Source organism: Tachypleus tridentatus, chromosome 7 (assembly GCF_004210375.1).
Source record: "Tachypleus tridentatus isolate NWPU-2018 chromosome 7, ASM421037v1, whole genome shotgun sequence".
Lineage (NCBI taxonomy): Eukaryota > Metazoa > Arthropoda > Merostomata > Xiphosura > Limulidae > Tachypleus > Tachypleus tridentatus.
The window spans coordinates 89,137,585-89,155,851 of NC_134831.1; the positions used below are offsets into that span (position 1 = coordinate 89,137,585).

General features: G+C 32.4%; 1 protein-coding gene across 25 annotated transcripts in view; it reads right to left on the reverse strand.

The window, feature by feature from the left end:
- Positions 1 to 18,267, reverse strand: part of LOC143256159 (uncharacterized) — a 258,843-nt gene that overhangs the window by 70,800 nt on the left and 169,776 nt on the right. For 19 of the 25 annotated variants that reach the window (XR_013031196.1, XR_013031198.1, XR_013031195.1 and 16 more), the window contains 6 exons: positions 8,120 to 8,154; positions 7,217 to 7,252; positions 6,190 to 6,225; positions 5,013 to 5,057; positions 4,283 to 4,309; positions 1,879 to 1,914 (listed from right to left, as the gene is read on the reverse strand). Coding sequence is in view for 19 of the 25 variants with exons in the window: in XM_076512979.1 (XP_076369094.1) it covers positions 1,879 to 1,914; positions 4,283 to 4,309; positions 5,013 to 5,057; positions 6,190 to 6,225; positions 7,217 to 7,252; positions 8,120 to 8,154 (215 nt within the window). In the remaining 6 variants the exon portion in view is untranslated. The remainder of the gene's footprint in view (positions 1 to 1,878; positions 1,915 to 4,282; positions 4,310 to 5,012; positions 5,058 to 6,189; positions 6,226 to 7,216; positions 7,253 to 8,119; positions 8,155 to 18,267) is intronic. The other 6 variants (XM_076512972.1, XM_076512966.1, XM_076512983.1 and 3 more) reach the window with 4 other exon arrangements.

Here is an 18,267-nt window from a genome sequence, read left to right on the forward strand (position 1 = left end):
CAGGATAAAAAATTCTTTTTCCTTATAGTTTTGTTTGCTGTTTATTTTCATTTCTTCATTATTTAGTCTCACTATGAATTTTTAGTTATATTAAAGTATTAACACAGCTTCTAGTAAAAGCATATTGGATTTAGGTATATTGTGTTATGAAATACACACAAGATTTCCACGGTGGTCACCTACAGATATTAATGTTGTGAAAAATCACGTAAATTAGCTAGTCACATAAGATGTAACCTTACGCTTTAACCACTACATAAAAAGCTTTTCTTAATATTAAATGAGTTAGTTCATGAGATATAGTTAGAATAAATGACTGCTGATTGTTACTTGGCATTGTTTCATTGATCTTGGTTTAATGTTGTAATATTTATAATATTGAATTATCGTAATATTTGTAACACTGTATTATTTGTAATGTTGTAATACTGTAACATTGTAATATTTGTAACACTGTATTATTTGTAATACTGTATTATTGTAATATTTCTAATGCTGTAACATTGTAATATTTGTAACACTATTATCTGTAATGTTGTATTATTGTATTATCGTAATATTTGTAATACTGTAACATTGTAATATTTGTAACACTGTATTAATTGTAATGTTGTAATGTTTGTAATATTGTATTATCGTAATATTTGTAATACAGAAACATTATAATATCTGTAATATTGTATTATAGTAATATTTGTAACACTGTAACACTGTATTATTTGTAATGTTGTATTATCGTAATATTTGAATCACTGTAACATTGTAATATTTGTAACACTATTATTTGTAATGTTGTAATATTTGTAATATTGTAACATTGTAATATTTGTAACACTGTTTTATTTGTAATGTTGTAATATTGTATTACGACAATATTTGTAATGTTGCATTATCGTAATATTTGTAACACTATTATTTGTAATGTTGTAATATTGTATTATCATAATATTTGTAATATTGTATTATCGTAATATTTGTAACACCATTATTTGTAATGTTGTAATATTGTATTATCGTAATATTTATAATACTGTAACATTGTAATATTTGTAACACTGTATTATTGTAATATTTCTAATACTGTAATATTGTAATATTTGTAACACTATTATTTGTAATGTTGTATTATTGTATTATCGTAATATTTGTAATACTGTAAAATTGTAATATTTGTAACACTATTATTTGTAATGTTGTAATATTGTATTATCATAATATTTGTAATACTGTATCTTTGTAATATTTGTGGAATTAGTGTTTCTTCTTCCTCTGTTTTTCATAATTTATTGAAATTACTAACACTGATATTTCTATTAAATTATTTGTTAATGTTTGTATGAAGTCCTGTCTAGGCACTGGATTACTGTTTGTTGTTTTTTTTAGTAAGCGATAAAACTTGTATACCACTTCTTTGAAAGTTTTATTTTGAATTTCTAATTCTGCTAACATTTAATAAATTTTTTGCTGTTTGACTCTGGTTAAAGTGATTTTTGATTTAGTTTGTATTATTTTGTTGATAATATATAGTGGGATTGTTTAACACAAAATAATTGTTTTCAACAATAAAATATGTTCTTATTACAACACAAAACCCTAATATTGATTTGATGAAACTGTTGAACAGGAGTTGCTCAAGATGACAACCTTGCATGTTAGATTTTGTATGTCAGTTCATAATATTTTAATAATCTGGATTTTCTGCATTTTGTCAACATTAATTAACACTTTGTTAATCACTATGACTTATAAAATGAAAATATAGCATACACAATACATATATGATCGGAAGAGAAAAATACAGCAGTGGTTAAAGTACAAAACAGATATATGGGATTGTATATGTTAGTAGACACAACGTTTCCAACACACATACCATACCTTTGATGCAGCATACATATTAAATCCATTTTCACCCTGTTGAAGAAAAACACAACAATACATACTTAGTTAAATTTAAAGCACACCAATACATACTTAGTTAAATTTAAAACACACCGATACATACTTAGTTAAATTTAAAACACACCGATACATACTTAGTTAAATTTAAAACACACTGATACATACTTAGTTAAATTCAAAACACAATAATTTGTACTTAGTTAAATTCAAAACACACCAATATGTACTTAGTTAAATTCAAAACACGCCAATACGTACTTAATCAAATTCTAAACACACTTGATAGATACTTAGTTAAATTCAATAACTTTGGAGTTCAATAAAATTTCATTTCAAGAAACTTTAAAACAAACCAACTAATAGTTGATCTCTGTCATATAATCCTATCTATGAAACCTTTTGCTTTAAATAAATGTTTATTAGTAGAGGCATATACATGCCCTCAAGATTGCAGACATGCATGAACCAAAAGGGGACTCAATTACTTTTTATGTGGGGGTGGCATCTTTTGTAGTTATAAGACTGTGTTATTTTTGCTTATTTTTGGAATAAAAAAAAGAAGAAAAGAAATTGGATAAATCCACTAAAAGTCTGAAACAGCAAGCATCTAGTATAGATGAAACTCTTTACAACTTTGGAGATAAATGTTATGAGTCAATCATAACATGTTGTACCTACCACATTGTAATTCCAAATATGTTACTTTGATGTTATGTTGAATGAATGATTGTCAGTGTTATTAAGTTGTAAATAACCTTCTGTTTCAACCTGCTATAGTTAGTCAGCATAAATGTGGCCTTTCCTGGCTAAAAGATAAACCCTGGGTCCATGCCACAAGTTTCTAAAACTCAGTTCTCCTGATGACCATTAGCCACCTTAATATTATGGTACCATACCTCATTTAAATAAGTACTTTACATTTAATCAAAAATAAAACTACAATGAATCATAATACATACTATATTTTCTTGATTTACTATATAAGCAAATTAATTGCAAGGTCCACTAGTTCATTATGGCTGTAACTAAGAAGACTAATAAGCAATCTATCCAGACGAGGGCAGAAAATTGGGATGCAAACTGACTGGCCACTCTTTTTAAAATTGAATCATCTTTTTATCTAAATAAAGTAACTTAACTTCAATCTGGTATAAACTCTACACATTTTATTTACTTATAACTATACCTCATTCATTTAGAACTCTTGTTTTACTTTTTCCAGCAAATGATTATGGTTGTAAACACAATATCAAGTTAAGCTCAAAAATACTTAACAAGATAGAAATATCACTGATAGAGATACCACTAGAGATATGAATTAATGAAGTCAGGGTTGCAGTATTTGAATGAAAATATAGTGTAGTTCTTTATCACTTGGCAATTACGGTAGAAATGAAGCATTCTGAGGGAGACATGACTGACACCAATATTTAGATACACTCTGTACATTATTCATCATTTTAATACAAAATATAAATTCCCAATATTTTTACTCAACCATCAGTACAAGCAAAGGTGAAACATGGTTAATTATATTATTCCACATGCTTATAATCAATCGCTAACCATAGTTTGCACCCCAAGCACCATTGATGTCACGATTTCTGTTAGTATCTGAGATAAACATTTTTAAACCAACTGGTTGTTTGGAGAGAGTCATATTCTGACACTGCTAAAAGATTAAGGCACTGGGGTTCAGTTGGACAGTTAAATTCTAAGATTGCTACAAGATTAAGGCACTGGGGATTAGTTGGAGACAGTCAAATGCTGACGTTAATAGATTAAAACACTGGAGGTTCAGTTGGAGACAGTCAAATGCTGACGTTAATAGATTAAGACACTGGAGGTTCAGTTGGAGACAGTCAAATTCTGACGTTAATAGATTAAGACACTGGAGGTTCAGTTGGAGACAGTCAAATTCTGACATTGCTACAAGAATAAGGCACTGGGGCTCAGGTTCATATCTTTGGCACTTTACAAGTCTGTCAAATAGTCTTCTTCTACAGTAACCACCAGAAGCAGTTAGAGCAAAATTCTGATGTTCTTAGTGCATCAAATTGAAAAAAAAAAACATTCACTAAAAATTTGCATTAAATAAAGTGAAATCAACAACGTTTTCATAACACATTTTTATTACAAGTTATAGTCACAACAGTGAGGAAGAATATTATTTAAAACAGGTACAATGTTTCAGTCACTGGTCTGACTATTCCCATGAACACAGAATGTTCATAATCAGTAAGTAAACATAAAATAAAACTGTAATAAGTATAAAAATACTGTGTAAAATATAGAAAAATCTATAGATTGAAAACCAACTTATTATATATATATATATATATATATTACATAACATAATGTTATGAATTCATTCTATTACCTTATCACCTTTCACTCCTTTATGTCCCTAGAGAAAAATAAGACATACAGTACTTTAATTACTCTATCATCTTCAAGAAATTTTAGTAAGAAACAATAACCTCTATTATACTGTTTTTACATTTCTAACTACATCCCAGCAAGTGTAACAGTATTTTCTGATAGTCAAAATATGACAGCAGTTGATGATACTTTACAAGTTTTTAATTCTATTTTAAAATATATGGCTACAAACCTGCTGTATTTATTTTTAATAAAATTTTCAGAATTTTATAAAAATGAGTTTATTTGAGGCATTAATAAAGCAAGTAGTTTGAATACACTATATATATAGATTCTTCACAAAATATTAGTACAAACTTTAAGAACATTTTAATTATGAGAACTATCAAAATACTTTGTAAACATTAATGTTTAATTAGTAGTAAAATCCAGAATTTAAGTAGTTTCCGTTAAATGACAAAGTCATCAGAGAAATCAGAAATTCTTACTTTTCATTTGTCATCAAAATTTGATGAAAGCTAATTCATAGTTACAACATCATTCATATAAAATATTACAACTCTATTAAAGAAATATATATCAGATGAAAATCCACCAAAGATTATTACATTTTTTTAATATATCAGAACAAACTAACAAGAACACAAATTTGTTAAATGTAAAACGAAGAATAAAATTTCAACAAGAAACATACAAACAATAAACAAACCAATAACTTTTCTTCTTACTTTTGATCCTTCAAGTCCTGGCATTCCAGGTAAGCCCATTGGACCCTAAACATGCATCATCAAGGTGCACATGAAAATTGAGCATTTCAACCATGCAAGAAAACATTTCTTAATATAAACATGCTGAATTAATACAGTCACATAAAGGAATATAAACATGCTGAATCAATGCAGTCCTATGAAGGAATATAAACATGCTGAATTTATACAGTCAAGATCACAGTTTCTAGTCCCATGAAAAAATATAAACATGCTGAATCAACACAGTCAAGATAACACTTCTCAGACGTCTGAAAGAATATAAGCATGCTGAATTAATACAGTCAAGATCATAGTTCTCAGATGTCTGAAGGAATATAAGCATGCTGAATTAATACAGTCAAGATCACAGTTCTCAGACGTCTGAAGGAATATAAGCATGCTGAATTAATACAGTCAAGATCACAGTTCCCAGTCCCATGAAGGAATATAAACATGCTGAATTTATACAGTCAAGATCACAGTTTCTAGTCCCATGAAAAAATATAAACATGCTGAATCAACACAGTCAAGATAACACTTCTCAGACATCTGAAAGAATATAAGCATGCTGAATCAATACAGTCAAGATCACAGTTCTCAGACGTCTGAAGGAATATAAGCATGCTGAATTAATACAGTCAAGATCATAGTTCTCTGACGTCTGAAGGAATATAAGCATGCTGAATTAATACAGTCAAGATCACAGTTCTCAGACGTCTGAAGGAATATAAGCATGCTGAATTAATACAGTCAAGATCACAGTTCCCAGTCCCATGAAGGAATATAAACATGCTGAATTAATACAGTCAAGATCACAGTTCCCAGTCCCATGAAGGAATATAAACATGCTGAATTAATACAGTCAAGATTACAGTTCCCAGTCCCATGAAGGAATATAAACATGCTGAATTAATACAGTCAAGATCACAGTTTCTTTAATGATGAACATTGAGTTTCTCTGCTTGAGTAAATTAACTTTTTTTTTGCTTTTCTTAAAGGCAAAACATACTACTACAACTATATGTGTTAGATAATATGTCATTTTTAAACAGAAATACACGGTTGATGTTTCATGACAGTAAATAATTCCTGATAGGTAAAGAGAGACTCTACAAAAACTTAAATCTACACAATGAACTACAATAATATCTCTTACTGGCTCTCCTCTTGGTCCTTCCATTCCTATTGCTCCCTGGAAACATAAATTATAAATTTCCCAGTGTATACAGATTTAGAAGTTGGTGTTTATGCAAGATAACATTAAATTAAAAATACGACATCATAATACACTGATTTAAAACATTACTACTTATCATTACTATAGGTCCTGTACATTTAAAAGAGACAATAACACTTACTACGTAGAATGATAGAAGTCCATCTATGCTTCAGTAAAGCTTATAGTAACGAGATCTGGAAAGGTGCATTGTGTACCTGGCTTTAGAGTTTTTATTACTAATTGATTATTCTGGGCCTTTAAAATCACTAAAGACATTTTGTGAAGAGGTTACACTGTATAACATCCATTAGATAACTCAGCAATATTTATTTATTTTCTCAAACAAGTAATAATAATAATAATACTGACAATGAAAATATTAAAAGGGACATGGTGTCAGTAAATTCTGTTTTACTGACACATACATAAAACATTAAGTAAATATAAATACGTAAGTTGAATCAGTAAAAATATCTTCAACTAACACAAACATGAATAACTTGAATCAGTAAAAAGTATCTTAAACTACAACAGACATGAAACATTAAGTAAACATAAATAAGTTGAATCAGTATAAAATATCTTCAACTAACACAAACATGAAACATTAAGTAAACATGAATAAGTTGAATCAGTAAAAATTATCTTTAGGTAATACAAACACAAGCTATTAAGTAGACATGAAGAGTCTGAACGAATAAAAAAATATTTAACTAACGTAAACATGTTTAAGTAGTTTGATGGTAACAACTGAGAACTACTACAGTCTGTCTTTTTTTTTTTTTGACTTACATAGAAAAAACAACTGATTAAAGTGTAATTTAACTGTTATAACTTTTCTTTACATGACCTAAAGTTCTCACAAATTTATTTATCTCTCATTAACTGTAACAAACTAAATTTACAATCACTTTATACAATTTCAAAATGCTAAACAACTATAAGAGAGGGTAAAAAATCTTACTGGGAACCCAGGTCTTCCAGGTGGTCCTTCAGGCCCCTGTAAAAGAAAAAATCTTTAAAAATGATGCAACATATATCACCTATACATACATGTGTAGCACCTCTTGTTACGTCCAATATTTGTTTCAAGTATGTTTGGCACGTTGTTAACAAGAGAAATGAAATATGTTATTCCTGGCCCAAAGCTGGGTCGCATCCACTGGGGTAGTGTGGAATCAGCAGGTTCCTATGGGAGATTTAGTGCTCCCCACATTCCCCGCGACATTCCCATTTTATATGTACACTTTAAAATTCTTAAATTCTTCACATAGTGACCCCTTCTGACAATGACATGAAAGCGTTAATTTCTTTCTGTCACTAAAATAACTCTTTTTTCCACCTTATGCCATCCACTAAAAATATCACAGAAACTCCATGGTTCAATACAAGTCAGTCCCGGCATGGCCAAGCGTGTTAAGGCGTGCGACTCGTAATCTGAGGGTCGCGGGTTCGCATCCCGGTCGCGCCAAACATGCTCGCCTTTTCAGCCGTGGGGGCGTTATAAAGTGACGGTCAATCCCACTATTCGTTGGTAAAAGAGTAGCCCACGAGTTGGCGGTGGGTGGTGATGACTAGCTGCCTTCCCTCTAGTCTTACACTGCTAAATTAGGGACAGCTAGCACAGATAGCCCTCGCGTAGCTTTGTGCGAAATTTAAAAAACAAACAAACAAACAATCAATATAAGTCTGCTTGTTATCTTTTGTTTCATTCTGAAAGTTAAGCTTTATTATTTTATATATCATTTAACCTTACTAATAAATGTAAAGTAAGACTAGTTATATTCATCCCTACTAATAATTTTGACTTTCATGGAAATATCTTTTAGCTATCGTTAGACTTAAAACAAACAAACAATAACCATACCTTTAACCCAGGCCGTCCTCTTTTTCCTCGAGGCCCTAAAATCAAGACAAACACAACAACAGCTTTCAGCTTGTAAAATTGAAGATAAAAATCAAAATACATTAGACAATATTTTTGTTTTTAACATAATTTACTGATTCTAAATTCGTTGCAGGTAGTACCTAAGAAACAGAAGTTCAAATTTAGCCTAATTAAATGCCGCCATACATATATTTTTTTTGCTTAACAAACTGCTAATTTTCGCCTCTATATGGAAATCGTTACACTTAAAAATTATTTTAAGTTATGAACAATTTAACATTGGTTTGATACACGTATCTAACGATTAAAAACTTCAGTGGTGTCCCAACATAGTTAGGACGCTCGACTCGTAATCCGAGGATCACGGGTTCGAGCCCCCGTAACACCAAACATGCTCGCTCTTTCAGCCGCAAGGACGTTATAACGTGAGGGTCAATACCATTATTCGTTGGTAAAAGAATAATCCAAAAGTTGACGGTGGGTGGTGACGACTAGCTGCCTTCCCTCCAGTCTAACGCTGCTAAATTAGGGATAGCTAGCGCAGATAGCCCTCATGTAACTTTGAGCGAAATTTAAAAACAAACAAAAAATTTAGTATTTTTTTACAAACGAATTTACCATATCCTTTAACGCTAACTTCACATGCAAACCTTTAAAGACATTCTAAACGAGTTCCAGTTTTTATAGGAGAGTGATTCTTTAAATCAGGTAGGTGTCTGAGTTCTTGGCGATAAATTTCACTAATAAAGAGACAGCACACAATCCACTTCTTTTAAAACAACATATATTTAAAATAAGTCAAACCTAAGTCAAAAATTCGTTAGATTATCGTATGCCAAAGTTTAATATAGTGTTTTAAATAATTCTTTTCTTTGGTTAAAAGTCCGTAAGAGCGAGTTCAATTATTTTGGAATCTAAATGACCAGACGAATTTTTCTTTCTATATCTCTGTTATTACAATATAAGCTTCAAAGTCACCATTATAACTGCTGATTATCCACAGCTTTAAATTATTGTCACTTTTTTGTCAAAAGCCTGTACAAACAGGTTCAATAACTTTAGAACACCCTCTGACGAGACATATTATATTTACTCTTCAGCTGTGATATTATAATACAAAATGTGAAACTTCTACTTTATAAATCACCGTTATGGTTAAACTGACAACCACACAATGACTTCATTTTAACAAACTTACTTTTACTAACTTTTCTTCTCTGTATCTGAACGTATTTTTAACATGTGACACAAAAATCTAGAAATAATTAGCCCTTTAATAACAACAATAGCAAACATAACGAGAAAAACTTAGAAGCTTCAAATAAACTGTCAACAATATTACAAAATCTTAGTACAACAATTAAACTAGATGCACAAAGTACGACTTGTACAGAGTTGTGTAACGAAACGTCATAAATATAGATTTTAAAGCAATTATACATCTGATATTAAATTACTACATAAACAAAATAATAACTCCTCAAATGAACAGTCTTGTATATCCAACAGTGATATACATCATCATATCTGCTACTAATTTACGTTGGTTAAAAAAACTAATTTCAGCTTTACATATGAGACTTATGACTTAATAAACGAAAGACAAAGAGAAGTGTTGATAAGAAATACTTATCAGGCCGCCGAAAATAAATCGCCCGTAGGTACAACCTAACTTAAAAACAAACATATACGAAATACAATCAATCTTTCAGGGCTAATGTTTATCGACTGCAGATCAGCCTGTGAACAGGAAAAGCTAACTCCATCGTTGAACTGCAACCCATAAGACTATTTTCAAAGGTTTCAATGGAAATTAAATATCGAACCTGAGGCTAAGAATAACTAAAAACTAACATATGAATAATAAATTCCATTATACACTGTTTGCTTGAGATGGTACGATATGATTTAGAGCTAGCTGATGAAAGTCTAAATATTAATGTATCATCTTAGCCTTAAAAACAGTGTAGTAATATCATGGTGGGGTATAACTTAGGTCACTCCCAACAGTTAACACTCCTACAAAAAGTGGGGCCTAATAGGCCCAGGAGCAACTTGAAAGGTTATTAATATTAGGCTAATAATTTTGTATTTAAATGAAATTGCCATTTCATTTGATTTCATTAATCAAATTAATGAACTTGAAAGCAATCTTTCAAGTTGCTCTGGGGCCTATTAGGCCCCACTTTTCGGAGGAGTGTTAAAAGAAATACTATTATATTCTGAAATTCTGGAACTAATTTCTTCCATAATTCTGTGAGGACGAATCATACCTTCTTTTGTGGGACGATTCACCATACCATAGTGTAGAGAACCATACCTTTATCGCTATGAGAATGTATCACACCACAGTGTACAGAGACATACTTTTTATCAGAATGACAATATACAATAATATACTGTACAGAGCCATATCTGTCTCAGTATGATAATGTACCATACCATACTATACAAAACCATACCTATATGAATTTGGCAATTCACCATACAATACTATACAAAACCATATATTTTTCAGTACATGCCATTGGAAGTCCGGGTACAGAGCGTAAAGCCTAGTCCACACTGTACATTGTGGTTGACGTATTGTTTTACATTCTTGAAATAAACCACATATATTTTTATCCACCTCGGAAGGTGTCAAAGAACGTATAGATAATCGAAGTTTTACCTTAAAACCAAACGTCAGTAAATCTTTATTTCCCCATCGAGAACTGTAACTTAAGTTTGGTGTTTGTAACATGCCCACTATTGTTTCTACTCTATTCTTAACTCAGGTACAGGTTTGTGTTTCAGTAATTGAACAATTTTAATAATCTGTGTACTAAAACTAACGTTATTTTAAACATTCCTGTCAATATTCTTTATAACGTTTGAGACATATTACTTTAATTTCTATAACACGAGTTTATACTAAAGTTCCTTATATCTTTATATGCAAAAAAGAAAACGAAACTAAATTTGTTAAGCCTAATTCTACAAATGAACTTGTACATTTGAGGACCTTTAGCAAAAAAGAAAGAAAGAAAAAATCAACAGAACAAAACCGATATTTAACAAGGAAACTTCCAAGTTTTCAGTGGACTTCAGAAGAACGAAACTCAAATTGTAACTGATTACAAAAACAACTAAGAACATTCGTTATATCAATTAATAACAGTGGTAGCTGAGACAGGAAGCGACAACCAATAGGAAGTATTTGAGGAAAGACTGGCCGTGTTTCTCGGACCGATCACGCAATTATAGTTTAGTTGTAACGTGACAAGTTAGGAAAGAAGAAAGAAAAGACACACACCATTAGTCAGACCCATTGTCCCCCATGTTGTACAGTTCTTGGAACATGTTTTAAAAGTATAACAAGTTCAAAAACTTATGAAACAGCACAGAATATTTCGTTTCTTGTAGATGTATGTTACAAGTTTTTATTAATTATCGTATCTTATACACGTATGTTTACAGGTTTTTGTTTATTATCGTATCTTATACACGTATCTTTACAGATTATTAATTATCATTTCTAATACACTTATTTATACATCAAGTATGAAACCACCTTGATTATACCAATTATTATTTTTATTTACAAAATTTAAAAAAAACAAACAAAGATTTTGGTGGTAACCACTTTACAGTTGTTGCCCAAGATAAGTGATACAATAATCAACAATTATTTTTACAGATCTTAAAGTATGATGGAACTGGATGTTATTATTCCAAGAACTTTGGCTGACAGTAATAAACAACATTTTTCAGCACATTATTTACTATATCCGGAGCTGACAAGCAATTTCGACCAATACCAAGCTAGTTGGGATACAATAGACACAGTACTAATTGAGACAATGTTTACGTGATCAAACTGCATGAAAAACAACAGTATAAAGCGCAAGCTACATTAAGTTGATGAGTGTAACTTTTAACAATTTTATACGGATTGTTTACAAATCAGAATTAACTTAAGGGTTAATAATACCATATCAGTGATCTACTTTAACACCAAATATTTATTATTATTAATTTTCTTCTTGGATTAACTCCGCTTAATATAGTTCCGGAAGCTGATTAAATTAACTATTCCGGTGGGAGGAACTAGTACACGTAATTTACGTAGGTGGCGTGATTTACATACACGTTAAAATGAAAATCTACACAACACGCAACTGTACAAAACAGTCAAAGATTCCAGCAAAATTTGATTATTTAGTTAGATGTCAAGAAGAAAATTTTACTCTGGTTTTCAGTCGCTTTCTATTAGAGTTAAATATCCTAACAAATCCAAATGGTATTCAAAAAGAGTAACAAAGAAAAACAGTACGAGTGTGTATGACGTATTGATCCAATATAATTAGCAAGTGACACATAGCACTACTCGACGTTTCCCACAAAGCTATCACATCTGTTGATGATATAGAAAACAAACATAGTTATTCAATTGGTAAGAATATCATACAAATAGAGTTACAACCCACAAGGTGAGAACAATATACAGAGCTGTAACCCACAAAGTTAGAAAAGCATACAAACAGATACAACGCAGAAAACTAGAACAACAGAAATACACCCACAAGATGAAAACAACACAAAAACAGATATAGAATCCACTAAGACAGACCAACACAGAAAAATATACAAACACTTATACAACCCACAAAGAGCGACATCATGAAGATACCTCTGGTGGCTGACACGAGAAATACTGAAAATGACAAGCTAGCCCATGAGAAACTCACCAAATTTATTTACCTACAAAACTATGTGCAGCAACACGATGGCCTAACAAAAAAGTACTGATCTACATTGGTGGTCTAAAGAAAGAAGTACTGATCTACATTGGTGGTCTTAAGAAAGAAGTACTGATCTACATTGGTGATCTTAAGAAAGAAGTACTGATCTACATTGGTGGTCTTAAGAAAGAAGTACTGATCTACATTGGTGGTCTTAAGAAAGAAGTACTGATCTACATGGATGGCCTTAAGAAAGAAGTACTGATCTACATTGGTGGTCTTCAGAAAAAAGTACTGATCTACATTGGTGGTCTTAAGAAAGAAGTACTGATCTACATTGGTGGTCTTCAGAAAAAAGTACTGATCTACATTGGTGGTCTTAAAAAAGAAGTACTGATCTACATTGGTGTTCTTAAAAAAGAAGTACTGATCTACATTGGTGGTCTTCAGAAAAAAGTACTGATCTACACTGGTGGTCTTAAGAAAGAAGTACTGATCTACACTGGTGGTCTTAAGAAAGAAGTACTGATCTACATGGGTGTTTTAAAGAAAGAAGTGCTGATCTACATTGGTGGTCTTAAGAAAGAAGTACTGATCTACATTGGTGGTCTTCAGAAAGAAGTACTGATCTACATTGGTGGTCTTCAGAAAGAAGTACTGATCTACATTGGTGGTCTTCAGAAAGAAGTACTGATCTACATGGGTGGTCTAAAGAAAGAAGTGCTGACCTACATGGGTGGTCTAAAGAAAGAAGTGCTGACCTACATGGGTGGTCTAGAGAAAGAAGTACTGATCTACATGGGTGGTGAACTGAAAGAAGTACTGATCTATACGGGTGGCGAAAAGAGAGAAGTACTGATCTATACGGGTGGCGAAAAGAGAGAAGTACTGATCGTGGTCTAAAGAAAGAAGTAGTGATCTACGTTGGTGGTCTAAAGAAAGAAGTTATTATCTGCATTGGTGGTCTAAAGAAAGAAGTACTGATCTACATAGGGTTTGAATCTGTGTGATGTTAGAAAATACTCTCCCCCACTTAAGCTGTCGGTTTGCTATAAGAATGACAATCAATGCCTTAGCGAGATTAATAAGATGCTGCTGACGGCGGCACATCGTTTTAATAGCTTTGATATAAATTCTAAGTACAAAAGCATTTACCCACAGAGGATACATAAAAATCTAAAACATGCAGACTGTCCATAAAACTAGGCACTTTCGAGTCCAGTGTCATAATGACTGATCTTAACACATGGATCTGGAAACTGGATAAAAGAAATGAAATCTAAAATAAGATGAATTATCTTAAAGTATGTCCTTATACAAGAATTTGAGCACTAACTGCAAAGGTTTTAAAAACCAATAAAGAAAACAAATATATAGCTGCGCAACTCGAAAGCTGCACTAAAGCTACATGTTGAAAAAGACAAGACATCAGTTGGGTAGTACAAGAAATGAGGAAAAAAAAAACAGCCAAGAAAGTCGTTTCAACGAACATCTCCAATTGTCGAAAGACCAGCTAGTGTGGTAAAGTTGCTGATAACCGGAAAGAATGGTGCCTTCGTGTCTTAGCCCTTTCACAGCGCTATAGAACAGAAGAAGAAACCTAAAACACAAGTTGGTTTACATTTAATATATTATTTACATTTATTCAGTGTATTATTTACCATATTTAGTGAGTATATTATTTATCAACAATCAACGTACGTTATACTTGATAAACATATTTTGTTGGGTTTTTTTTTTAGTAATTGACAAAATTGTCTACATTGACAAACGTTTTTGATAATTTGATACAAGAGCCCTGGTTACTAATGTTTCGCCCACTGTTTACAGTTCTAATTCGAGTGGCTTTGCGCGAAATTCAAAACAAATAAACAGTTCTAATTTAAACTTACCAAGAATAATATTTTCTATGATTTTTAATTCTCGAAAACGTACCACACACAGAACTACGAATGAAAAACAAGTGAAATTTTGTAAGTACAAATAAACTGGAAGTTTCTGTCTTTTTGTTTTATGCTCCCGAAATAATATTTCACTTGTCTTTCAGTTTAAATTAATTAATAAATACATGTATATGTGTGTGTATTATGTTTCACCGGTTCCCAAATTTTGCTGGCATTGACTCGAATGGTATCTGGTCAGTATTGTAAGTATGGAACAGGAAAATATTTCAAGCTCTTTTGAGCTATTCTTGTGTACTGTAGTAACGTTGTCGACACCACAGCAACAAGTTTCCTGTTCTTCTACGTGTAGTGCTAAACGCAAACGAACTTGGCAGGGGTTTAGTTTAGAGAGAGAAAGAAGTCTGATGAATTCTCTCTCCAACAGGGGGGGGGGGGGTCAGGAACGTTGTGGTTCCTCTTCGTCCCCTCACGTGAAAGATTATTTAATTTTGTTTGGGAATTTACCTGTATTTTACTTTGACTTGTTTAATGTGATGAACTTTTAATTTTGTTTGGGAATTTACCTGTATTTTACTTTGACTTGTTTAAGGTGATGAACTTTAAATTTTGCTTGGGAATTTACCTGTATTTTACTTTGTTTAAGGTGATGAAGTGCTGTGGGGCATTATAAAAATGACGGGTGAGAAAAGGTAACAGAAAACTGAAATCCATACTCAAAGTAATTCAAAAAGATTTAAAGTCGGTTTGATAAGGTCGTTTATCTGACCTACTGGTACGTGTTTTTTTTTTTTTTTTTATCTGCTCTGTACACCGAGGTAAATCGAACCCATGATTTTAGGGATGTAAATATACATACCTATCGCTGTCCCACCGTAAGACCCTACCAATCTAATTTAAGTCAAGTGCCTAATTTCGTCTGAGTGTCAATGGATCATATTAATGTACTTAAGGCTTAGCAGGAAGAAGTTTAGTCTATTGTATTAAAATGTATTAAGATATTAAAATGGAGTACGTTTGGTACAGTGCTATATACACAATTACAAACACGGTATAGAAATGCTGTTTAAAGTTTGTGTTTATAACACAATTCACGAGAACTCTGAACGTACAATGTTCCAATGTAGGTTAATGCTTACCAGTTCAACGTAATAACTCGCTTAGCAGCTGATTACCAAAAAAACAAACAAACATAAAACGAAAAAAAATATCTTACCTCAACTATATTCTAAGTGTGGTTTTGTAATATATCTTTATTTATTTATTTTAAGTGCATTCAATAAAACCTGAAACCATAATTAAATCTTCTAAGTAACTTCAAAACGTAGTTTATGCAAACAAAAATGCAACTCGCTACATACAGCAGTATTTAATTTCTCACAACTGTTCAATGCGTTTGTTTTTATATTATATAGAATGTACTTGGATATACTAGAGTTTTTCAAACTGGGATATCATCTTACATACGTACTGTACAGTCACTAATTCGGTCGAAAGAATTTATCGTCCAAGTCACGAGCATTCGTTCTTTATCAGTACCGAGTAGAGTAAAAAGGTAACGTTAATACCTCAACGATCCTTAGGACTAAGGGACAATCAGTGAAAAATATCCACACTGAATCTGTTGAAGCAGAGTAATACGGCCCGTTGATCCAGAGGTTTCGATAGGTTCGTGATCAGTTAAGTTTCCTTTTGTGGGGTCGACCATTTAGATTGCAGAGATCTTATCGAAGGATGGTTTGGAATTTAATTATGAACACTATGCGAATCGAATAACAAACTAGTGAGAAAATATCACTGCCGATTTCAAACAGTGTTTCTGAAAGATTTAAAACAACTTTAGTGTGATGTGTGGATAGCATCAGATATTTAAATACAACTCAGATGTATAAGGATACTGGTGCTACTATGGCAACTGAAACTAAAGAATGAATATAACATGTTTATAGATTTTAAAATAATTCCAGGGAGAATTTAATATTGATCAATAGTGTTAATGTTTTCCAAAATGTTCGGGAGGCATTATTGAGAATGATCATACGTTTCACTGGTTTGCAATATCTGAAAACAAATTATCCAAGATGATTAAATATGAGAAAATCAAATCAGAATAAATTACATTGAGAACTTTGTGGTTAATGTGTTACGAAAACATTGTAGGAGGCAAAAGTCTGAACACTTTTGGCACATGTTAATAAAACCATGCATAGTTTATGTAACTATGGAGACCGTTAAATCTCAAATTCCAAATACATATATATGTGTACAGGTTACTTGATTTGTTTGTTTTGAATTTCGCACAAAACTATTCGAGGGCTATCTGTGCTAGCCGTCCCTAATTTAGCAGTGTAAGACTAGAGGGAAGGCAGCTAATCATCACCACCCACCGCCAACTCTTGGGCTACTCTTTCACCAACGAATAGTGGGATTGACCGACACGTTATAACGCCCCCACGGCTGATAGGGCGAGCATATTTGGCGCGACCGGGATGCGAACCCGCGACCCTCAGATTACGAGTTGCACGCCTTAACACGCTTGGCCATGCCGAGCCGGGTTACTTGAATTGAAAACTTTGAAGAATAATCCATCTTTCAAACAATATATATACAACAGTTATATCTACTTTAGTAGCCTGTATTCATCCTTTACACACAGGGTGCTCTAATAAAATTCTATTCACGCTTCAATCACATCTCGAGCTCATAAAACGTGCTACTGATCAATTCTGGAATAACCAGAAAAAAAAAAAGTTGAATAACGGGCAATCACCATGAGTTGCTTTGTGAGAAGGAATCCAAAAACGTTACATGAATAATTCAATAACAAATATGAACTACGCATCCGCCACAGTGTTCGATTTTGTATTCCAGTTTGCGTTTTCAAAAATAAAAACTTTATACTCAGAGTTGACACTGCGATTTCTTTTTACATAAAACTTTTAGACAATGAAAATATAGTCATGAATATTGGATATGTGATAGAGCAGTGGAAGGTCAGTATTACTTATATATACGACTGAGCTGAAATTACTGTGTAAATGGGTAACATACGAGGTCTGTTAAAAAAATACGCGGACTGTTTGAATTGCGCGGCTCCAGTTGGTTCCAGGGGAATCCACTTGGTGTCGCTAGATTCGCACAGATCAGCTAATTACGACGCCATTTCCCGATTGCAGATATCTTCATTTGTGTATTAGCTACGCGGTTTTAAGTGAAGTGCGATTTCTTCGTTTGGCGGATTTCAGAATGAATGACCTGAAGGAGCAACGACTTGCTGTGAAATTTTGTGTTAAACTTGGAAAATCTGCGACTGAAACTTTTGCTATGCTTAACACGGCTTACGGTGATGTTGCCATGAAGCGTACGGCATGTTTCAAGTGGCATGGACGTTTTAAGGATGGTCGACAGTCCATAGAAGATGATGAGCGTCCTGGACGTCCTTCCACGTCAACTGAAGACCAACACGTCGACAAAATAAACACCCAGGTGCGGGCAAATCGAC